Source organism: Thermobia domestica, chromosome 5, assembly GCF_964235325.1.
Source record: "Thermobia domestica chromosome 5, izTheDome1.hap1.1, whole genome shotgun sequence".
Taxonomy (NCBI): domain Eukaryota; kingdom Metazoa; phylum Arthropoda; class Insecta; order Zygentoma; family Lepismatidae; genus Thermobia; species Thermobia domestica.
Genome location: NC_137458.1, coordinates 21,893,135 through 21,919,287, shown reverse-complemented (window position 1 = coordinate 21,919,287; position 26,153 = coordinate 21,893,135). Strand labels below are relative to the sequence as shown.

General features: G+C 38.4%; 1 protein-coding gene across 1 annotated transcript in view; it reads right to left on the bottom strand.

The window, feature by feature from the left end:
• LOC145685788 (epoxide hydrolase 4-like) overlaps positions 1–25,880 on the bottom strand; it is a 104,173-nt gene extending 78,293 nt beyond the window's left edge. Inside the window, exon 1 of the mRNA XM_081758318.1 lies at positions 25,286–25,880. Within this exon, the coding sequence (XP_081614444.1) occupies positions 25,286–25,525 (240 nt within the window). The 5' untranslated portion in view covers positions 25,526–25,880. The remainder of the gene's footprint in view (positions 1–25,285) is intronic.
• Positions 25,881–26,153: the final 273 nt, after the last annotated feature.

Genomic DNA, 26,153 nt, shown 5'->3' with positions numbered 1-26,153 from the left:
CTATTACAGGAAAATACATCTTTACCAATAAGATATAAATCCAAAAGTCGGCAAAGACAAATGGCCTCAACGGGAATGGAATTTGCAACAGCTCATTTTGCGATCACCATTCTAGTGCCCTATATCAGTCATTTCCAACTGGCCGAAGAATGACGTAAGAGCGTGCTTTTGCGACTAGAGACAAGACAAAGAGAAGAGATTGAGGAATAAAGAGGAGGGAACAAGATAACTAGAATGGAATACAGCAAGTGATGGCGGCGTACGATTAGTCATGAATCCACATTTGCATAGCCATTGACTATGTTTTGTTCGTCTGCGATCATTGTTTTTCATCAGAGCTAGGTTTGCTGTCTTCTTCTTATTCCCTCTGTGCGGTTAACTGAAAATATAAGCAGCAAACTGTGACATCACAGTACATACATATGGAAATTATTGGCTTAGACCACTCGACCATATCAGCCAATTACAACATGTTTCGTGTCAAGTATTATACGGTAAGAAGCAGAAACACGACCACTGCGATTAAAGCTACGAAAAGTGAGTAGACTTAAAAAAATTGAAGAAGGCGAAAAAAACGGGATGTGTCACGTCAAGCACAATGCACTTTCGTCATCCCAGGCAAAAATGTTTTAGAAAAGTTTACATGTCTTAGCAATAACTGTTCTGAAAGTATAGTAGACTTCGTGGAACAAGATTATGATTTAAAAATTTTGAATTAAGCTAAAATTTCATTGTAACTACATATATAGCATTTGTTGAGGCTGCTAATAATTCGAGAGGAGGGAAACGTTTAAAACAGTATCCACTAAAGTTTCTAATTTCAAAAATCTTCACACGATATAATAGTAAAGTACAAGGGACTCCGTGAATAATGATGTTCAATTAACATCATATACAAAATACCCGTTTATGGCTTTAATTTTGTAAACTATCTGAATCTCAGGATAGAAGGTTTTCCGAACAAAGAACAAGATTTTAGACCAAAACAAAAATGGTTTTGTATCTGTTTCTTGATTTATGGTAGGTTTTCTTTGCCTGCTACATATCTAAATGTATAACTTCCACAAACTTGGTAAGATGGTTAGGCAACCAAAACATCATTTGGGATAATGCGGTTGCATAAAGTACACTTGCTGGATTCAACTGCAATGCCAGTTTGAAAACCAATCAAGACAGTTAGCCCTGGACGGGACATTGGATTCAAAAGTACTAGATATTGTATACACAGTTTCTTAATGGTAGAGTCCACTACAGGAAAACAAAACTGGTACCTGAGCAAGAAAGTCATAAAAAAAATCAAAACAGCGAAAATTTTCGTTCTTTTTTCCAAGTCTATAGATATATAGCTCTTTTCTTGTTATAGTTTGAGCTAACATTATATATTATACGTATACTTTTGCTAAGTATTTGCCATATAGTTTTTTTTCTTGCACCTCTACTTTGAATCTTGAAAAAAGAAAATATGTCTTTTTTGGTGTGTCATCAGTGTTCGAAGTGGAAAAAAACAGAGGCGGTACGTTTTATTACGATTTTGACTCGACATATCAGCTTTCTAAATGTTGAAATACAGTGACGGCATGTTTCCTAAGAAATTGCATTTCTATTTATACGATGACTAAAAACTAGGGGGGTCGAAAAAATCGAAAGTTTGAGATCCCTTTGCGGTAGTGCGGAAAAGTTGTGCCTGCATGTATTAGCCCTGCAAGATTTCAGAACCTTAGGATATCTTCTGTTCTGGCAAGACCTATGAAGTTTCGAAAATTTGGTAAAAAAAAAAAAAAAAAAATAGGAAAAATCGAAAATTTTGTAAATTTTCAATAGAATCGTAGGTCCTTTCGCGGTAGTGCGGAAAAGTTATACCTACGTATAGGTATTATCTGTGCGAAATTTCAAAAGTGTAGAATCACGTATGTTCTGGCAAGGGGTGAAAAATTTTGAAAATTCATTGAAAACTTCACAACATTTATCTTTTTTTATTTTTTTTAATACTATACATTTATCACATCATATTTCATATTAGTAACGAATTGTTGCATTTACATGTATTTAACTACTATAGAAAGTTTCAGAACCGTGGAATAACATTTTCTCTTCTCGCAGTTGGCCTGAACTTGCATATTTTTTCTTACTAGTACATGAACCATATATATATATATATATATTAAATCACAATAACTCATTTGTTTCAAGTAAAGCAGCAACATTTTGTAACTTCACAGTTATTTGGTTTCAAATCTTCCATTCATACAAATACCTGACAGATTAGAATGTTAATGTTTTAACAAACAGAAAAAATAAACAAATACCTTATAAAACTTATGGACTTGCAATTTCAAGTTTGTGAAAAGTTTTCGCGAAGGTTTCACAATTCACATATTATACTGACCCTTGAACCTGAATGATGGCATACTTTTTCTGGATTTCAAGATAGTCCGAATGAAGTCGTCACAGTTTTCATGACCGAAAACTTTCTTGGAGGCCTCCGTAACTAGTAGTACAGTTCTTTCCACATCTTGCGTGTGGCATGGGAAGTCAGTGACTGACTATTCAGCTGGAACCTCTTCTTGCAACATGGTTTGCAAATCATTGGATGTTATGTCATTCAAGACTGGTAGTGGGATCAGATGGGTTATCTGCCAGTTGATCATGTCAATGTAGTCCTTAGCTTCAAAATTTATTTTAGGAATGTTTAATTTGCGAGCACCATCAGATTCACCTGTTGCTTCAACTTCTCTGACTCTAGCTTTTATAACTCTTTGAACGCAAGTGCTCGAATATGTACTCTTTCGTCAGTTAGCAACCCAATCATATTGTTTTCTGGGGATGCAACGAAAACATTTCGCGAAATCATTGTCGATTACGTTGAGGTGAGTTTTGTCCAAATATCTAGAGGTCACAATGAATTGGTGAACACGTCGAGCTCCATCCTTAATTGAATATTAGACTTTGACGGCTGTGCGAAGGTTTCGTTGTGGAAACATACAGCCGTAAGATCCTGTTCACTGTTCTCACCCAGCGAGACACATTGAGTCGCCCTAGATCGCGTTTGGCTAAATCTGCTGGACAGATTTCTGAGGAAATGGCAAGAACAACATCCATCAGATATTTTTGATCCTTACTAGGAATTGATGGATCAATCGAAGGAAGGCACAGTTAATTGGCTCATATGTTACTAAAGGAAGCTGCTCGCAGCCGTCCAAAGACTTTCCAATGCTGCCAGAGTAAGACGAGAGTCCAGAAGTGGGTCCATCAAGGAACTGGAACATGTGACGTAGGGGTGATTCATTAAAAGGAATGAGGCAAATAACCCATTAAACAGATTTGCCTAACTTAAATTCAAGGCGGCACAGTACTCCATTATGTATTCCTGTGTTTACTGGTGTTCCATCACAATCGAGCACAATAACGCTGTTGAGACCTCCAAGCACCTCTGTTGTGATATAGTCGATAACATTTTTAGAAATGTCCGGACTGGATCTAGAGGTAGGTGTAACGTGTCCAACGTAGAAAGAGGTTCTTCACAAGAGAATAATGTTCTTCTATTAATGTCCTCTGATGGTACTTCTCGCCAAGTTCTTCTCTTGACAATGTGTTATCAAGTCTATCATCATAGTAAAGACCTAAAATAGGAACATATGCATTTTCCAAACTCTCACTTGCAAGTTCTTTCATAGTTCGAGATCTTTCTATTGATGTTTTGCTCTTGTCAACCACTAACGTTGTATCCGATGCTTTGATTAGGCCTACGTCGTGCAAAACACCTGTGACTATTGCAGCAATGGCTTGAAGCGATACCCCGAACTTTTGACTTAATATGGCGGTAATTGTAAGCTTCATTCGCATTTGGGACGACGCTGTTCGAGGCAAAGATCGTGCACTTGCATCGACGTTCTCCTCCATTTTGTTTGCGTCTTCTTCCTCTGAGGATGTTGAATTTGTTGTTGTGAATTGCATGTCCTGCTGCGATAACCATGTGCCATGAAGCGAGCTGATTGAGGCATTACTTTCAGAATTACAAAGAAGACCACTTGACTTTCTATTGAGACGCTTTTGAATTTTCCTCGTTTATTGCACATCGCCCAGGCCGATACACATAGGTCGCTTTGTTCGATCGGTCAGAAATGCCTGTTCCTTTATTATCCCAGAGTTCTGAAACTCTTTATAGATGTTAAATACCACGCAACTTTTCGTTACCATCCTGAAAGATCCTGTGATAAATGTATATAGTATTAAAAAGTAATAAAAAAGATAAATGTTGTGAATTTTCAAAATTTTGCACCCCCTGCCAGAACATATGATTCTACGGTTTTGAAATTTCGCACAGATAATACCTACATGTACGTGCAACTTTTCCGTACCACTCCGACAGGGCCTACGATTCTATTGGAAATTTACAAAATTTTAGATTTTTCCTATTTTTTACCAAATTTTCGAAACTTCAGAGACCTTGCCAGAACAGAAGATATTATCCTAAGGTTCTGAAATTTTGCAGGGATAATACTTACATGCAGGCACAACTTTTCCGCACTACCGCAAAGGGGTCCTCAAACTTTCGATTTTTTCGTCCCCCCCCCCCCCCCCCCTTCCTACTAAAAACCATGGAAGAACTTTTCCGTAGTTACGGGTGGCGGATCATGGAGAGAATTTGTTCCCCGGTACAACTTTCTGAGAAAAATAACAATAAAAAATCCTGTTATATTGTATTATAGATAATTATACACGGAAAGCTCTAAAAACGAGTTTTTATATTAACAATTTGTAAATGGTTTCCCGTCACACCATTGGCTTTTTGAGTATCTATGCATGAAGGCAAGTCTGTAAAAGGTCTACCTAGCCTAACTATGTACTGTTTTAAAAACCCTACACATGGTTTCATCATATACATACTCTTGGGTAGCAGTTGCATGCAATAACCAACACAATCAATACGAGTCCTTGTGTAGGAGTAAGGCGTAAATTTATTTGTAGACACCTCATTTTAAATGCAAAAAGTAGGAAAAAGAAAACCTGCAAAGCCATAGAAGGAGGGAAGAATTGTGCGGAGTAATCTCAAAGCCGGTCTCACCTCCACGGCCTATCAGAAATAGTGAAACAAACCTTACGATAATAAGAAGTTTGCTTAAAGACTTCCTTCGGAGTTGTATCAGATGTCATTTTGAAACTGGAGACAATATATGTTCTGCTAATGGCTAAATATATTGTACAAACATATTACAGAACTTCAAGTGCTAATGTGTGAGCATTCCTAGATCAAATTAAAAGACTTTTGATCCTACAGTAAAGTTTGAAGAAAAAAATAATGTTTAATGTCAAATGTTAACACACAGTTTTATTTTTTTAGACTAAATTTTATTACTAATCATTATCTGAATCCGTCTCAGCACGCACTTTGACAGTTCGATCGTCTAGTTTATTATCGGGCAATGCAAATCTCCATTTCAAATCGTCCATTAAAGAGACAGACAGTGTTGAACAAACAGACAAATTGCAACATAGTCATTATCGCAAAGTAGGCTACATTATACCAGTTAAACTGAGTCTTAGACATTGATCGTCTACGAGTATTTTCATGGTTACTAGCTCAAGTTGATAGAACAAGTAGAAGTGCCACAATGTTCACTACGTAAAGAAGTTTGGTTTATCATAACGTGAGAATTGAAGTTTGAACCTTTTTAACAGCTCGACAATGAAAATGAAATGTTTAAGTTTTACGTTCCGCGGTTATGCTGTGTAGGCTTAAAAGACGGTAATGATGAGAAATGAATGAAATGGTGCAAACTGGAAGAGAAAGTGGCTGAAAACTGGAGAACCCTGAAAAAACCCATGCACATGGTGTTTGTCCACCACAAAGTGCTCAACAATAGGAGCTCCCCTGCCGTCATCTGCCCGTCAACAATTCTCCACGCAAAAACTACGATATTCTTGAGAAAAGACTGGAACAGTGTTTGTAGTTTGAGCGAAATTTTCCCTAATCTAGGGAAACTTAGTAAGTAAATTTACCAAAAGGAAAAAGAAATACATTTTTTAGATAAAACGTTTTTTTTTTTTTTGTAAATAAAAAGTGAACAAAAAAGTAAAAGAAATAGAAGCAAAAACCAAATGAACAAAACAAATGTGGTTGGTACTTCCCCTAATATAGTTAAATTAATATTATCACATAAGTTCTGTCACAGAAATTGGACACTCAACAAACTAGGGAAAATTTGGTAAGAAAATGGAAAATTTAGTCAGTCGAGGAGAGACGGTGCATTTCTTTTCAACCTACGAACACTGGACTAGCCGCGGCAGCACTAATTTAAACGGTTTCAGTTCCCTCTAACAATGCATTTCCCTTCAGCCTCCCCATTTCCCAGTTAAAAACTTTGTGGTTCGCCTCCACTCTCTTCTCAACTATGCATTTCCCCTCATCTTCCATTCCCCACTCAAAAACTCCAGTGAGCCGCCTCCACTCCCCTTTCAACAATGCATTTCTCCTAAATCCCCCACTCAAAAACTTCAGTGTTCCGCCTAAAGTCATCTCTCAACAATGAATTTGATTTCATCCCCCATTCCCCGGTCAAAACGTTAGTGTTCCGCCTTTAGTTTCCTCTCAACAATACATTTCTCCTGATCCCCCATTCTCCATTCAAAATGTTTTGCCTCGTCTCCTCTCAACAATGCGATTTCCTTTACCCCCATTCCTCACTCAAAAATTTTAGTGTTCTGCCTCCAGTTTTCTCTCAACAATGCGTTTCCCTTCAACCTCCATTCCCCATTAAAAAATATTACTGTTCCTCCTCCAGTTTCCTCTCACCAATACAATCCGCTTCCCCTCATTCCCACTCAAAAACATTAATATTCCGCCTCCAGTTTCCTCTAAACAATGGATTTCACCCCATTCCCCACTCAAAAACTTAAGTGCTGAACCGATAGTTATTATATTTAAGATTTACTAATGGTATGATACTTTCTCAACTAAAGCCTGTGACATACATCTTGGCATTTCAGCTAAACGAATAAAACGTAAGCTCTGACGCGACGTTGCCAAGTGGTAAAGGGGTGTGGCTATGGCTAAGCAGACAAACTACAGCGCGATCAGGCGAGAGGGAACAGACGTGGGTGTGTGCAAAATAAACGTGGCAATACCGCTGGCCTCTCATTTGCTAGCAGCATTTAAAGAGAACTCGGAGCGCCGCCTTCAAATGCCAAGATGTTTGTCACGCCGTTTAGTATCGAGACGGGCGGGCAGAGTCCATTGGTTCATCACTGATGTAGAATTAGAGGTCCTGGGTTTCAAGCCCGTCTATCTTCCTAATTGAGATTTTCCCAGGGTTTTCAGGTAAAGTACAGAAATTCGGCTCGTATAATCACTTTTCTCCTTGAAATGTAAAGCCGCCTCTGTTGCCTTTAGTTATTTAAACAAGGTTATATACATATAATAACCATTTATCTTAATATGCCCTTGTCACTTTTAAACTCACTTCAATTCCTAAAACACGTACCTAATTCTATTTACTGATTTTTCGTTGAATATTAAAATGGTTATAACTCAAAGTCAAAGTTAGCACATTCGCGGTTTTGGCATTGGATCGACGAAATGTAATAATGAATATCTTTCACTTCGAAGGTACAACAAATATAGATTGATTGGCGTGGCACCACAGTAGACTTTTATACATACACACGAGAATTTCAGGAGAGCGATATGATTGTGTAGTATATGTACAGGTACTGTTGAGTGTATTTTTTTTTTCTTTCACAATATATTTACTCTGAACAGCTATAACGCTACAGAATAGATGTCAAGCTATGGTCAGTGTCCTTGGTTCCTTCGCTCTCGGAGGGTGGCCTTTTTCTCCCCCTTTTTTTTTGGTAGAAAGTGAACATGAGCCGCCACGAAGGGCAGTGAGTGTGTGTTTTTTAGACAGTCAAAACGTGTGTGGTGGATGTCTCTTGTGTCGAACTATTGTGGTGAAATAAAAACATTCATTGAGAACTTCACATACAGTACATACCTGTGTCCACTAGTGAATATTAAATATTTTGTTAATTAAATTAGATATATTTTAACCAGATTCCGATTCATTCCTCTAAACAAACAACAAGTAGCGAGGCGCAAGGAAGGTTGAGTAAATAATGGGAATGCTTTCGTGCATGCATCCCGAACATTTGGTCCTCCTAGTCAAGCCGGATTTTGCTGTTACAAAAAATCGTAAAGACTAAAAACAGAGCAATATTTTGAACTGTGTGTATATATGTGTACTATCTTTTTAGTAGTGCTTCGAAAAGAAGAAAGAAGAAAAGTGAAATTGTAAAGAACACCAGCGTAATTTGTGCAACCGCTGAACTGCCTGTGTCTCGTTCACTCCCCCCCCCCTTCTCGTTGTTTGTTTAGCCGTGCAGTGAAAAGTGACCCACGATGGAACAATTACTTGCTCCGAAATCTGTCACAAAACGCGAAATAACGCGTTTGGAGAATAAAATAAACAGTGAGTCGTTCAATAAAGCTTTAGTAAATACTTATATCGACAAGGCAAATCAACTAGCTGATGACTGTAAAAAACTTGTGTTAGATCTTACAAGAACTTGTGATCAACAGACATTTGATACGTATGACAAAGAAATAGAAGGAATGCAAGACAGAGTGGACGAATTAATTGATAAATTGGTGGTAATGAAACAATCAGAAAGTGTTTCATCAAACTCGAATGAAAACGTAACCTCTTCAAAAGTGAGTGAAGTGCGATTACCGAAGTTGGAATTACCAACATTTGATGGTTCCTTAAAAGATTGGCTGTCATTTCGGGATCTTTTCGTGGCATCCGTGGACAGTAATGCATTATTGAGTGGAGCGCAAAAGCTTCAATATTTGAAGGCATCTTTGCGTGGCGAAGCGGCAATACTTGTACAATCATTGTCGGTGACCGATCAAAACTACACAGAGGCGTGGGAAATAATCAATGCTCGGTACCAGAATAAACGCGAACTCGTAAATGATACAATAAAAAGATTGATTCGTCAACCGTGTGCAGTAGCCGATTCACCAGCTTCTCTAAGACGGCTTGTGGATACAACTAATGAATGTGTGCGAGTTCTGAAAGTGTTTGACATTCCTGTGGAGCATTGGGATGCTATATTAGTGTACCATATAACTGAAAAACTAGATTGTGATTCACGAGAACAATGGGAGCTATCAATTAACTCGAACGAACTTCCAACTTTCGCAGACTTATCGCAGTTTCTCAACCAGAGATCGCGCGCACTCATGGCTTCCGCGACAAGCAAATCAAATAAACCTCAGGCTCATAAATCGGTAAGTTCGTCCGGAAAGAGCAGGACAGTGGCGTATCATGCTTCGGCAGATGTGACATGTGTGAAGTGTGGACTGCAGCACGCGCTGCATAAATGCAAGGATTTCATTCAAATGTCAGTAGACGACAGACATTCCTTTGTAAAGGATAAGCTTTTGTGCTTCAATTGCCTAAAAGGAACACATAAACTTGCTCAGTGTAAATCAGGTGGGTGTCATCGCTGTAGAAAGCTGCATCATACGTTACTACATTTTGACAGGAAGCCCGAAGGTGATTCTTCCTCTCAGTGCGCTCAAGATGTGTCTTCCCACGTAGCAGCTGATGGGGGAACAATGACAACTGTTCTTCCTCAAGTGTTGCTGTCCACAGCAGTGGTAAAGGTTAGAAACAACAGAAGGCAATTTCAGTCTTTTCGAGCGTTACTTGACTGTGCATCAGAGGTAAGTTTTGTATCTGAACGGTGCGCTCAAGCACTGGGACTCCCAAAACGTAGTGCAAATATAACTATTTCGGGAATAGCGTCCAGTAATGCATGCAATTCACGTGCAGTTGTAGATCTTGCTTTTAAGTCAAGATACAATAACGATGAATATTCAACAACAGCAGTGGTAGTGAGAAAAGTGACCGGAGATATGCCCAGACAGGCTCTCACTAGGGTTAATGAGTGGGTCCATATCAAGGATTTAGATCTGGCTGATCCGGAGTTCTACAAAACAAGTGGTGTGGACATACTACTCGGTGCGGACGTGTTTCCATTACTCGTCCAAGGAGGCAAACCCATGGGCCCTCAAGGTGCACCCATCGCATTGGAAACGGCACTGGGTTGGGTGTTATCGGGGAAAGTGAATTGCAGTGGTTCATCGACAGTGTCCGCATTTCATGTGTGCTGTGATCTAGATGTCTCATTGAGGCGATTGTGGGAGATCGAAGAAGTACCGTTTGTGCGTCTCTTAACAGTAGAAGAAAGGGAATGTGAAGAACATTTTGCAGTGACGCATCGAAGAGTTAATGGTCGATATGAAGTTAGCCTACCGTTTAAGACCAATCACTCTGACCTCGGCTATTCTCGTGATATAGCAGTAAAACGACTCCATCAACAAGAGAGAAAGTTTGAACGGTGGCCTGGCTATCAGGAACAATATTGCAGGTTTATGGCAGAATATTTAGAACTCGGTCACATGGAACCTATTTCACCAAGTGAAGACAGTGTGTCCCCAACAACAAGTTGCTACCTTCCTCACCATGCCGTTTTAAAGGAGAGTAGCACAACTACTAAACTGCGTGTAGTGTTCGATGCTAGTGCAAAAACCACGACAGGTGTGTCACTGAATGAAACTCTCATGGTCGGTCCAAGATTGCAAGAGGATCTCACGTCTATTATGCTGCGTTTCCGAACTCACCCGGTGGCCCTATGTGCAGACGCAAAAATGATGTTCAGGCAAATTCGCGTGAAGCAAGAAGACGCAAACTTTCAACGCATTGTGTGGAGATCGGATCCGAAACAGCCTATTCAAGACTACAGGTTGCTCACAGTCACATATGGAACCGCATGTGCACCATTCTTAGCAACAAAATGTCTCCAGCAGCTGGCCGTCGACGAAGGACACAACTTCCCGTTAGCATCACCAGTTGTGCTTAACGATTTCTTCATGGATGATTGTCTGACTGGGAGTAACTCGGTGACAGAAGCAATTCATCTGCATTCACAACTAGTAGAACTGTTAGAAAAGGGAGGGTTTGAATTGCGCAAGTGGGCGAGTAATGAACCAAGTGTTTTAGAGTCCATTCCAAGTCATTTAAGAGAAACAAACGCGATAGATCCTTGGGACGATAATGATGCTATCAAGGCATTAGGAGTGCAGTGGTGTCCGTCTCAAGATACATTCTGCTTCAAAATCACCGTACCAAAGACTCGTCATAGTGTTACGAAGAGACAGTTATTGTCTGACTTGGCCAAACTATTTGATCCATTGGGGTGGCTAGCTCCTACTACCATAAAGGCCAAACTCCTCATGCAGGAGATCTGGAAGCTAGGAATTGGCTGGGATGACCCTCTTCCAAGCAACATCATCAAACAATGGCATGACTATTGCGATGAACTTCCACTGCTGCAGGAAGTGAGAATCCAAAGATGTGCCATTCCACACGATACAAGGGAAGTCCATCTCGTTGGGTTCTGTGACGCGTCAGAGGCTGCGTATGCTGCTGTAGTGTATGTGAGATGTGTGCGTAATGACGGAAGCATTGCAGTGAACATGCTAAGTGCAAAAACAAGGGTGGCTCCTATCAAAAGGCAAACACTACCACGTCTTGAACTATGTGCCGCAGTGCTCCTAGTGAAAGTAATAGACTTTGTGTCTCAGTCCCTTAAAGTCGAAATAGTCAGCACGAGTGCCTATTCTGATTCGACGGTAGCCCTTGCTTGGATTGCGTCATGCCCAAGTAGATGGAAGACATTCGTGGCAAATCGAGTAAGTGAAGTACAACAACGAAGTAACATCAAGTGGTATCACGTGAACAGTGAGACCAATCCTGCAGACTGTGCGAGTCGTGGTGTTAGACCGTCCGAGCTGATCAATCATCGATTATGGTGGACAGGTCCAGAGTGGTTAGCAGCAGAAACAGTGCCAGCTGTAGAGGTTAACGATGAGACCTCAGATGCAGTGATTGTTGAACAAAAGACAGCGGTTGCTACAATGCACGCCAAGGCAGATATTAGCCTTCTCTCAAACTACTCTTCGGTAGCAAGATTAAATCGTGTGACAGCTTGGTGCAAACGATTCATAAATAATTCTAGGAGTAAACCTGATGCAAGGCTACATGGACCCTTGACGGCGAGTGAGTTAGAGGAAGCATTGTCTTGCTGGATTCGGTTGGTACAAGAGGAGGAATTTCCTCTAGAGCTGAAATGTCTTAAGGAAAACAGTGACGTACCAGCACAAAGTAAATTATTTTGTCTGCATCCATTCGTAGACAATAAAGGTCTGCTTAGGGTAGGAGGAAGGCTGCAAAGGGCACAATTAGACTTTGACGAGAAGCATCCTATCCTACTGCCACGGAAACACAGTTTAACCGAACTCATTGTGCGAGATGAACATGTAACAAATTTGCATGCTGGTCCACAGCTACTTCTGTCAGTTCTTCGACAGAAGTACTGGATACTAAGAGGAAGAGATGTGGTGCGCCAGATCGTGAGACAGTGTATAACCTGCCACAGATTCTCTCGAGCTATTACAACTCAGCTCATGGGCCAATTGCCCGCTGGACGTGTAACTCCAAGTAGGCCGTTTAACCAGTGTGGGGTAGATTACACTGGTCCAGTGTTGTTGAAGAACACAAAGGGGAGGTCTGCCAAGACATATAAGGGATATATTGCATTGTTTGTATGCTTCAGTACAAAGGCCGTGCATATTGAACTAGTGACCGAAGCATCTACTTCAGCCTTTCTGGCTGCTCTTAAACGTTTCGTGGCGCGTAGAGGGAAGCCAAGTGACATATACAGTGACTGTGGAACAAACTTTGTAGGTGCAAACCGTGAGCTGAAGGATCTTTTGACAATAGTGACGCCGACAGGAGTTTCAAATTCAACAAGTGATTATTTGAGCTCACTTGGAATCCAGTGGCATTTCAACCCTCCAGCCTCACCTCATTTTGGGGGATTGTGGGAATCCAACATCAAGTCGATGAAGTATCATTTGAAACGCATTTTGAAGAATGCAGTGCTGACATACGAAGAGATGATAACTGTACTAGTTCAGGTGGAAGGATGTCTTAATTCGCGACCATTAACTCCCATGTCAGCTGATCCTAGTGATCTTAGGGCCCTCACACCCGGTCATTTTTTAACTGGCGACGCATTGTTAGCTCCACCACAAGCGGATTTCATAGGTACAAAGGTGAATCGTCTCACAAGATGGCAACTGACTCAACAACTAACGCAGCATTTTTGGAGACGGTGGTCTTCCGAGTATTTGTCGCAACTTCAACGAAGACCAAAATGGTGCAAAGAAACTGCCAACTTCAAACCAAATGACATGGTGATCCTTCGCGAGAGCAACCAACCCCCGCAACTGTGGAAACTTGGCAGGATCGTTGAGACTCACCCAGGAAAAGATGGTCTCGTGCGTACGGTGACAGTGAAAACATCTGACGGACTCTACAAGAGGCCGATAGTGAAGTTGTCCCTATTGCCTTTCGACGAAAGGGAGTCATCAACAGTTCAATCTGAAGACAAGTAATTGATCATTTAGTGTGTTTATTCTAACATTTAATTGCATAGTATTGTAACTTGAGTATTTTTATTTCATCTATTGTCAATATTAAGATCTTCGATAGTGAGATTTGTGTTGAAATATGGATATTTCAAGGTGGGCGGCGTATGTTGAGTGTATTTTTTTTTCTTTCACAATATATTTACTCTGAACAGCTATAACGCTACAGAATAGATGTCAAGCTATGGTCAGTGTCCTTGGTTCCTTCGCTCTCGGAGGGTGGCCTTTTTCTCCCCCTTTTTTTTTGGTAGAAAGTGAACATGAGCCGCCACGAAGGGCAGTGAGTGTGTGTTTTTTAGACAGTCAAAACGTGTGTGGTGGATGTCTCTTGTGTCGAACTATTGTGGTGAAATAAAAACATTCATTGAGAACTTCACATACAGTACATACCTGTGTCCACTAGTGAATATTAAATATTTTGTTAATTAAATTAGATATATTTTAACCAGATTCCGATTCATTCCTCTAAACAAACAACAAGTAGCGAGGCGCAAGGAAGGTTGAGTAAATAATGGGAATGCTTTCGTGCATGCATCCCGAACAGGTACATTATTAGTTATTAATAAAAATGTTCGTTGTATGACTATCACTAACTTATGGCTTACCCTGCTTTTCTGAGGTCGGAGGTTTGTTGAAGGAGTAAATAAAAAATGATATTTTTGTTACTTTTTCTTCACTTTGCAGGTTTCTTTAATCATACATTACAGGACGAAACCAAAACACATTCATGCATCGTATAATTGAAGTGTTTTGTATTTTGTATATTATAGTGTTCAAAAATATTTAACATATTCGCATTTGTTCATGTGATCTCAGGTTCAATTCCCGGTAGGGGCACATATTATATAATTGGAAGCTAAAACAATACGAAAATAGTATTTAAAAGTCAGGAAATCGATAATTGATATTAAAACTTAAGCTGTTTGTTGAACTGTAAGGTTGTAGTTAAATTAACCCACACGTTTTATAAAGATATATTACGTCATTGTTGTTTATTTACTATAAGTTACCGATACATCCTCAGAGGCCATTTTACATTCTAGTAATCAACGGATGAAAATAACATTATAAAAGGAAGTGGAAGGAGGCCTTCGATTAAGGTAGTAACCCAGATTTTGCCTGGTGTAACTGAACCCTGGAAAATCCTCAGTCAGGATGTCCAGTCTCCAAATTCGTACCCGCTATTACCCAATCGCGAAGCAAGAATCCTAACAACTAGCCTATGCTCACTCGGTATTATTATTATTTAGCTAATAATTAACGTAATGTTCTAAAATCAGTGGAAATTAACTTTATTGCTCATGTTATAGTTAAAGACGTCTCCATGAGACGTCAGTCCTCCGGTCTCAGCTAGCATTAAATGGACCTTGCTCAAGAGGTAATACTAAAACTGGAATTCAGGAAGCGGGTGTGCAAAGTTTGGTCAGTTTCTGGTAGAAAGTGTGGCAGATAAAGTTGATTGTTTTTTAAAAATGGTGGCCTCTAAGAATGAAACTAACAACAAGTGAAATCGGCACGTACCGTTCCATCGACATCTCAACCGTAAATGAATGTGCAAGTTTGGTCAGTTTGTGGTAGAAAGTATGGCAGATAAAGTTGATTGTTTATTTAATAATGGAGAAATCCAACGATTGTTTAACAATGGTGGCCTCGAAGAATGAAGCTAACAACAATATGAGAAATTGATTGGTACCATTCAGTATATATATCTGTGGTAATCCGGTGGGTGCGCCAAGTTTGGTCAGTTTGTGTTAGAAAGTATGGCAGATGAAGATGATCGTTTATTTAACAATGTAGAAATCCAACGCTTGTGTATTTAACAATGATGGTCTTGAACAATGAAACTAACAACAATATGAGAAACCGACACATATCTTTCCCTAGATATTTCAATCTTAAATGAGTGTGCAAGGTTTTGTCAGTTTCTGGTAGAAAGTGTGGCAGATAAAGTTGATTCTTTATTTAACAATGATGTCCTCTAACAATGAAACTAACAACAATAAGTGAAATAGACACGTACGGTTCCATAGATGTCTCAATTGTAAATGAGTATGCCAAGTTTGGTTAGTTTGTAGTATAAAGTATGGCAGATAAAGTTAATTGTTTATTTAACAATGGAAAAATCCAGCAATTGTTTGTTTAACAATGGTTTCCTCGAACAATGAAACCTGTCGAACATTCTACAGGTACCATTCGCTAGATGTATCTGTGCTAATCGGATGGGTGTGCCAAGTTTGGTCAGTTTGTTTTAGAAAGTGTGGCACATAAAGTTGATTGTTTATTTAACAATGGTGGTCTTCAACAATGAAACCAACAACAATATGTGAAATCGACACGTACCATTCCCTAGATATTTCAATCTTAAATGGGTGTGTAAAGTTTGGTCAGTTTCTGGTAAAAAGTACGGCAGATAAAGTTGATTGTTTACTTAACAATGGTGGCCTCTAACAATGAAACTAATAACAATAAGTGAAATCGACACGTACCATTCCCTAGATTTTGTAACGTCCATTAACCAGATTATATCCGTTTTTGCTTAATTTTTGAATTGTTCATTTTATTTTTGATTGTTTTAATTTTATTAGTTGCATATGTTAACATTGGTGACGGTGGCGCCATCTACCGTTTTAGACACAAACTATTTGGACGTAATGAATAACCTTAATGAAGGTGAGGAAACTATGTACGATGCAAAAGCTGAGTAATTGTGACTTGATTACAGATATATTCACTTACATGTTAATTAATATTTCTCTGATACAGGGCACCCTTACCTCTATAGTGGTAGGGAAAAAACACACTACGCATGTGCCCATGGACGCAATGTCCGTGCAAAGAAACATAGGTAGAGGTCTGCGCGGATGCGGATATCCGCATCAAAATAGGTATTTGCGGATATATCTCTCTTTTCTGTGCGGATAGCGGATAAAGTTGCGGATGTTTCCTACATTTTTTCTACCTAAAAAAATGCTGTGAATTTTCTGATAATGGTGGAAAGAGCACTAGAAACGTTCGTTTTGAATTTAAAAAAACGTTTTAAAACCAGTTGAAAAATACTAAACTCAAAATACAGGTGTGTTTGAAGCTTGTGACTCAGTGACAGCAAACGGACAAAAAAATGACACGAGAGAGTTGTCCTTTTATTGCTGTTTTCAATATTTTTAGCAGCCGTTTTGTAGGCGAATGGCATCCCTGACCTAAACAGAAAGAAACGACAGGCCCCATCGCTACTCCTCAAGTACCGCTATTTGCTGTAAAAAAGAAAAATAATTGCCGCCAAAGCCCCCTAATTTAAAACACCGCATCCCCTTCCATAAACTGAAAACTGGTCAGCAGAATTATCTTTACCTTATGTGACAAACTGGAGAAGCGCGTAGGTCACCGAAATAGTAAACAAATTACATCATACGCTCATGTTTCTCTCTCCCTGTCTTAAAAAAAAAAAAAGAAAAAAAATCTTCACTGTTTCCTTTGAAGTACAACAGATAATGAATGCACATTTGCGACCCCCAGGGTTTGAAAAAACCCGGGTTTTTCTGAAAAAGCCCAACCCACCTGGGCCCATATGGGTTTTTTCAGGTATTTTCGGGTTTTATTGGGTTTTTTTCGGGTTTAATTGGGTTTTATCAAAATATTTCAATGTCTTTGGGGTAAAAGTGTTAAAATGTGATTTATATTTCAAGATTATAATTGTCACAACTTGCCACAATTTTCTAATCACTGCTGTTTTGAAAAAATGGCCGCCATTTTGAAATTTTACGTTGGATCATCGCCAAAATATATACAGCTAATTTAGAGTATCTCGTGCTTCTACTCTAAAAATTTCGACTTAAAAGACCGAAAATTGTGCTTTGTAGCGTGCATACCCGCTATTTTGAAAAAAATAAATTGTCACCATTTTGAAATTTTACGTTGGTATGCCGCCAAAATCTATACAGGAAATTTAGCGTGTCTCGTGCTTCTACTCTGAAACTTTACGCTTAAAAGACCGGAAGTGATTCCCTGTAGTATGTGTGGTACAAGCAGACGAACGCTCAGCAACAAATGCAGATTGAATCGTCCCAGAAGCCTCAGTGACGTTTGCCAAATATGAACACCAAATATATTAATTTAACAGCGTAAAATAAAAGTTTTTTATTGTTGAAGTTCACTTTCGATATCTTGTGCGTTCAATTACGGAAATTTCCCGAGCACTTGTTGCAAGAGAGATCTTTCCAGAAAATTAATTTAAGACCATTAAAAAAGATATAATTCATATTTTATAAAATAAACTAGCTTTTGGCTAGCTGGGGGCTCTGCCCCCAGATCCCCGAGTTTGCTCGGCCTACGGCCTCACATTTCTTATCTATTGCCCTTTGCATCAACAGTGAATTTCGTGAACTTATGCTCTTCATATGTCCTGAATCTGCCCACCCGGGGGCATCGCCCCCCACACACTGTCTTCGCTCGGCCTACGGCCTCGCATATCTTGAACCCACAATTCTATCATTTCTTTTCCTATTTCAACTATTTAAAAGATAAGATTTTGTGTCCCAAGAAAACGCCCATTTAAATAACAAGGGAATTTCTTCATCACCTTTTAGACCCCTAAAAATATTTAAAATATTCACTTTTGGCTATTTTCCTGTCGGTTAGTCCTGGAATGCTATAATCATGCCAAATTTCATCATTCTAATCATGCTGGAAGGGCCTAAACATTTTGGGGTGTAGAAGACGTCCCATATAAATAACATGGGAAAGATTTTTCAGTTCCCCATAAAACCACTCTACGGTTGGGATTTTTTATTTCTGATGTTTCGGTTAGGTAACGGTTACAAAAACATACAAGCATACCGAATTTCAAGATTTTATTCCAATTCTAAGTACCTAAAATATGAGATTATAAGTTAAAAAAAAGGCACATTTAAATAACATGGGAAAATTCTTCATCCAATGTTTAGACCCCCTCAAAATTAAAAATATTCACTTTTGGCAATTTTCCTGTCGGTTAGTCGTAGAAGACTACAGTCATGTCAAAATTTCATCTTTCTAATCCTACCGGAAGTGCCTTAATATTTTGAAGTGTAGAAGACGTCTCATTTAAATAAGATGGGAAAGGTTTTTCAGTTCCCCATAAAACTACTCTACGGTCGGAAATTTTTATTTTTGATGATTCACTTCGTAACGCTAACGAAAACATACAACCATACCGATTTTCAAGATTTTATTCCAATTCTAAATACCTAAAACATGAGATTATGTCCAAAAAAGGCCCATTTAAATAACATAGGGAAATTCTTCATCCAATCTTTAGACCCCCTCAAAATTAAAAATATTCACTTTTGGCAATTTTCCTGTGGGTTTGTCCCGAGAAGCTACAATGATGTCAAATTTAACCGTTGTAGCCCTGCAGGAAGTGCTCAATAATTTGGGGGTGTAAAAGGTGTTCCATATAAATAACATGGGAAAGATTTTCCAGTTCCATATAAAACCACTCTAAAGTTGGAATTTATTTTTACTGATTTACTTAGGTAGTGCCAATGAAAACGTACAAACATACCGAATTTCAAGTTTTTATTCCAATTCTAAGTACCTAAAACATGAGATTATAGGTCCAAAAAAGGTCCATTTAAATAACATGGGGGAATTTTTCATCCCCTCTTTAGACCCCCTAAAAATTAAAAATATTCACTTTTGGCAATTTTTCTGTCGGTTAGTACCGGAAAGCTACCATCATGCCAAATTTAATCATTGTAGCCCTACAGGAAGTGCTCAATAATTTATGTCAGCTCATGTAGTTTTATATATAGTTAGGATGTTTCAGAATCTTAAATGAAATTAAATATCTTCCAGCATAAAATAAATAGTTTTATTGTTGAAGTATTCAGTTCCGATGCTTTGTGCGTTCAATTGGGGGAATTTCCCGAGAACTTCTTTCGGGACGTGTTTTTGTTTTCCTCCTTCCTCGAAAATACAGCTCCCTTTACTGTACATCGAAACTTCCACTAGTACGAAAATTCGAATTCAGCACTTGAAATAGTAAGGGGTACGTAGTTCGGAACTCTGAGCATCGAGTTTTTAAAATTTGACGAATTTTTACTCTTTTGTTAGTGTTGATTCTACAGAATGCTTATTTGAAGAGTACCTACAAATAACTGCACTAAACTGTTGTTGTTGGAAAACTGAATTTTACTGAAGAATACTTGTGTTACCATCAAAGGTAAGAAATAATACTAATAGTTTTACTAATGCACTACATCTTTACTAGTAGTACCGGCATCTATGGCTTTAAACGCGTCAAACGTATGAGGGACAACGTCCCTCGGCGTCGCCGAGTTGGCGAGCACACTATTCACGGAAAGTATTTTCTAAAGTATAAAATTGCATTTTTTTTTCCTTCAAATAGGCTATAAGCATAATCCGTACATTAATTTGTTACTTAATTATCTCAAGGAAGGTAATGTTTTTTTTATTCATTCAGTGCATTCAGAACTTTATAAAGGTCTTGTGTTGAAAGTTGTTGTATACTTTAACGTGAAAGCATTCAATTCGCCCAAGGAAAGTTCAAAATCTGATAAAAATCACTTTCAATATGATCACCTTGGTTGTATCAATAATATATTAACAAAAAGCTCAAAAACCCAGGTGGGTTTTAAGGTGGGTCCAACCCGAAAAAACCCGGTGGGTTTTTTCGGGCTGGGCCCACTTGGGCAAACCCTGGCGACCCCACAGATTCCTCTCTTCGGAGAGGTGCCACAGACCTCAATGAACATTCCGAGGGATTGGAGTTTTATAACAGCAATTGTTTCTCTCTCTTTCTTCTTGTGTGTATGTATGTATGTGTATATGTATGTATGTTCTGGGCCTCTGGTAAAGAAAGAAAGAACAACCAATGCGTTGTTTCTCCTACCCTAAATGTGTCCAACAATGAGTGGGGACTGCAAAGAGAAGCAGTAAATTCTAAACTTCCTCTATTGCCTCTTCCCGAAATTAACGGTATAGACTTCCTATTTTTTTAATATTCGAAGTTATTTTCACTTCTAGTTTCAGTAAAAGCGTGGTAGTGAAACCTTGAGTTGATTTTAACGTCCCGTTCAGCAGCGAGGCTATATAAGATGTGGACCTACTGATTAACCTGGAATCCGAACCACATGAGCTCCCGCCGGGTATTGAACCCGAGCCTCCCACGCCAAAAGCGCGTACGCTAACCGCTCAGCCACGGAGCTTAGCATCCATTGTATTGCATTGTTAGTTTCGTCACTTATTTTTTAAATTTAGTGCAATTACTGGTGCTAATGTCAGTTCGAGATATGTGAATGTGTTTGCGGTCCTGTGATTGATTTTTATTTCTTAATAACAATTATTTCTATTTCGCCTTTGTGTTTAGAACAAATGCCCCTTTTTTCATGAGTAATGATGAAGTTTAAAAGCTTAGTGACGTGCTCTAAAATTAGTCGATTGAGGAGATATTACCTACGTGGCATTATTTCGGTTCGATATCTGCATTTGAAGCTCTTGGGTAAGTACATAAATCGTTCATTAAATTCTAATTTGTATCTGCACGGTTTATATTGCATTTTATTTATCGTAGTTGGTATTTGATCGCGAGGAAACTGATATAATATATTGTTTCGTTTGATTCAGAAAACTACGTGTATTATAGAATATGTAAGTTGTATATATTTGCTACCTCATTATCTGCGGATGCGGATAGAGATGCTGCGGATGCGATATTTTGTATCCGCGCAGATCTCTAAATATAGGTAAAACAAAAAAATACGGAAAACTAGGGGAAATGATAAAATGCCCTTCAACTTAAAAAAAAAGCTAAAAATAACTCATCTTAGATCTACGAAAGATGCGAGACGAATTTTATTGAAAAGATTCTTTTTCTTAGTGGTTAGTTGTGCCAACTATGAACATGAATTAAAAAGAAGGCAAGTAGCGCTGACTTCCGCGAATTAGTTGAAAAGAAAATATAGTAATATAAACGGAATTTAAGATAATTAAAATAAAATAAACTCCTGGCGGGAGAGTCCTTTGGGATCTGGACCTGCCAGCGGACTTGCGTTCAAGGTGGGGATGTGCGGTCAGCGCAACGACACCAAAAGTTCCTAATGCCGGCTTTCTAGACTGGACCCCGCTACCTCTTACTTCAAATAACTCTCCAATTGTCCTCACGATGCTGGGTAAACACCGACATTTTTCAGTGCCGCTCCGGAAATTGAACCCGCAACTACGGGCACCAAAGGCACGCGCAAACCACTGTGTTTTTTAAAAAAATAAATAACCGCTTTTTACCAAATTATCTCTATTTAACCTGCTGAACGCTTTGAACAGATTATATCGTAATCTCTACGACACCACACAGACACAGAAGTGAACGAGGACATTTAGAAACACCAATGCCCGAGGCGGCATTCGAATCCACGACACTCACAGCAAACGATCCACAGTCTAATGCTGCAGATCATTTTGCTATGCCTGCCGGGTTTTCTCTTGTAAGCAGGAGCACATTTAAGGTTACTGATTGTTTTAAATGTTGCTTTTAATACTGATAATCTAGGTCTTATGTATTAAATATTTCCTGTGATAATACCATACACTCTCAGTCTTCCATAGACGAAAAGCTATAGTTACCCACATTATCTAGTATAGAGATAAGTTCTGATTCTCTGATAGCTGCTGATGGTGATAGTCAAGGTTCACCGAAGCATGATCTCCCAAGCCCAAACTGAGATATTAATGTTACTGGAACGGCTGAAAGGTCATCAGGGGTAAGTGAATTGCCCGCTTGCCAGGATGAAGGGCGCTGGTGATGTGAAATGCTGGGCTGTCAGAGGTACTACTTACAATAATTGGATTTATCATTTTCTGTGCTGTCGGAAACCCTCTTCAAGAAGAAGAACTGTTAATCTTAGCTTTGAAAATGTTACATAAGGAGTTTTATTGCTATCTTTAGGTTACATATGAATCTCTTAATTCCGGAATTATCAAATTTATTTTAACGCTTGACTTTCACATCTCTTCTGGTTTAGGAATATTTAAATCACGATTGTCCCTTTAATGTCAATTAGTGATATTTTAACTCATTTCGAACTAACTATATATATGGTTAGTCTTATTATATGGGAATAATTGAGACTAGCAGTCTACAGGGTAAGTCCAGAAGAGTCTTGGCCAACCTCCCGATAAATCACGTCTTTCCAAAAGATGAATTATGGCAATCCGATACCCATATGAGGAAATCTTCCGGTTCAATGTGAGAGCTCCCACCCTAATCAGTGGAATGCATCTTGCTATTTTTCCCCAATGTAAAAGTACCTAAGTTTATTATTAAAAATGAAAAGGCCTTTATTTCAAACAAATCGCCACTACAGTTTTTGTATTTGAACACAACACTCATGAAAAGTCATGTTAAAGCGCGACGTACCGCGGAAAAATAATATTTATCTTTTCTTAGTTTCTCGTGTTCCCCAAAATACGTGAGGAATTAGTGCAAGTGCCTTCTGCTCGCATTACATCAGCTACGATCTTGGTACTAGAACATGTTTCCGTTTTCAGATCTCAAATATTTGATTTCAAATCTCAAATCAAATATAATAAACAGACGTAAAAACTAGTCAATAATTGTCTTAACTGCTTGTTTTCTTAACTGCCAATGAAATAGCTCCCTTGAGGAATTTTAAATATTGGTGTTTTGTATTCCGGTTTCAAATGTATTCTGCTTGCAGATGTTTCAAATCCCAGATGTGTATCTCAGTTCTGGAACCGGGTCCGACCTAGATTCGACATTCGAACTCTCATACGGATCAAATCAGAATTTTTTTAGTGAGGCATGCATTTGATCTTTTGAGTAGACTGAGGGAGACAAATAGACTAGTCAATATTTGTCTTAATTTTCTGGTTTCTTCTTCACATTCAGGACTTCGTGAAATTCTTTTGACGAATTTTAGACATTCAAGTTTATCACAATTTGCGATATAGGTTTGGATGCGAATCAAGATCTGAGATCTGGATTTCGGATCCAGCTAGATCCGGATCCGAAGGATGCTGACTAAAAGTGTCCTCCTCTTTCCTATCTGTTTTACAACATCTTCGTTTGCCACCCTCTCATCTTCTATATTTAGGTCCGTTCATGAAACGTGGTCACGAATTGTCACTTAAGAAGCTAGAAGCACAAGTTAATTATATTCGTTGCTTTGTCCTGTAATAAATTAAAATAAAACCAAGTGTGGTTACGTGAATTTCTAAGAATAAATTGACATAATTCCAAGCTTACAGTATCAGTCAACCATATTATCAACAGGTTAGCTATTTTATTTTGTTACTGGACAAAACAACAAAAATAGCGATTAACTAATATCTTGTTGCTCTTGAAGTGGCAGTTTGTGACTATAGTCCTAGGATGTCTCGAAATATAGAATATAGGAATTTTACTAGACAAAATCAATAGCTGCGGGTGCAAGGAGTGTCATTTTTTAATTTAAAGTATCTGCTTCTTTATTCGCATATTAATCCCCATTAAAGTGCCTCCCAATTTTTGCAGGATATATATAAACTTAAATTTCTTTTCACTGCAAATTTGAAAGGTACAAATATACAATTCGGGCACAAAAACAGAAATTCATACCTAGTTAAATTGTTGCAAAATCTTGAGTGCGGATTATTGACATGCCCCGTAAAAGCAAACCTGTGCGGTTTTAAAGTACTGTGCAATAAGAAAAAACATAGAGTAGCCAATATACTACAAACTATAAATTGGAAAATCAAGAATCTTGATGCCACGATTAAAAAAAAAAAAAAAAAAAAAAAAACGAATGAAATTATTAATTTAAATAATAATATTGAAAAGTTTATTTATATAGCTGCTATGCTTTTGATTGAAGTAGCAAGCTATAACATAAATAACATCATTCCAACATTTTCCTCAAATAAGACGTACTTCCATATATACACATCGTATCACTTTGTGTGCGTTTCCCTAAGGTACTTAAGTCACAATAGCTCTAAATAGCACCCACGTATGTGCCTTCAACACACTAATTTTCTGGGTCAGTACCCGTTTGCCACGGCTGTCTCAGGCTCCCACTCCACTTCTATGTAACACAACAAATTTCAGTAAGTCTACTTTGTCAATTTCATTCATTTTTTTGATTCTTCGATTCTGTGATTTGATCTTTCGGTTCCGGTTTTGAGAACTTACCTGTTAGCCCATATATATAGCCTAGATTAGTAGCTAGATTGGTTCCTTTCTGTACCAAAGTTTAATATTTAATTAACATAGTTTTGCGTAGCGAGCGTTAGTGAGTGGAGGCGGGTTACAACCCTGCAGGGCACGTTGTTTTGTCTTCGTTACGAATCGGTTCATTGAATGAAATAGCAAAAGTCAAGACTTGTCCAAATTTCTTCGTTATCATACTCAAAATGGATAGGAGCTTATAGGATATGCAAGTCCACTTTATTCCAAAGAAAGTCTAGTAATTACATTCACAGACTCTATGACCATGTACCACTATTATTAATCTGCACACATCCACAAAGTTATACAAATGTAAATGTATTAATAGAATGCAATTTCATAATGTTTTAGGTAAGATTTTCCTCCTTCCAATCTATATTTTTAGACACTATACCGTGGCACGCAGATTCTAAATCTGCGCTAGCACAGACGTAAACATTGGACAAAAATCTGCCTTGCACTTATGCTTATATCTACTATTAAATTCAATAAACTATACTAACCTTTAATTTCACATAAGAATGATGTCCAAATGAACTATCCACTAAACACGACGGCGGAGTGTCTCTTCTGCGAAGTAGAAAGAAGTCCTTTGGGCTCCAAGCCCATTGTGCAACTCTTTTGAAGAGCACTATAATACCCCACACAAATGATAGTAAGTATAGTTTACATCTGTCTGTTACAGACATCCACACAAAACTCTCCTGCGTTTCAACCTTCATACTGTACCAAGCAGACCACATGAATTGCACTTGAATCTAACAGGTCTCACTCACTCACCACGAGATTGGGATTGTATCCAAGTTTTCAGCTGATAGAATTGATGCCAAAAAATATACAATTTTTTTTCACTTAAAACTAGCACTGAGATCTTACTTTTGTTTTTAAGTGATATTTAAAACACTGACACATAAATGACAGTACAGAAATTACTTCTATCTTTTTCGGAAAGTTTGTATCGGCGCACGTGAATCATCCCTTCTTTTTAAATGTTTTAAAGGCAGCCGGTATTAAAGTGACCTTCAGCCGACGCAAACAGCTGATAACATTGGCTAAACGAGAAGCGCGCATCTACCTATTCATTGCTTGCGTCATTAATTCCTCCTCTTAACAAATCCTCGAGACGAAAGCTATGCTGACAACGTAAGAAAGGAACAAATGTATTGATTATGATGTTTCATTATAATTTATAGACAACTTAGTTATCCTATGGGCTAATGAATTTAATATTCAATATTAAGCTAAAAAAATAATATTAATCTTATATGTGTTTTTACTGCTTTGATACGGGAAGATATTTAATGAAACGGTTTACGTTTATCTCAAGGTGATCCATACTGACAATTCCAAATAACACTAATGAAATACTAA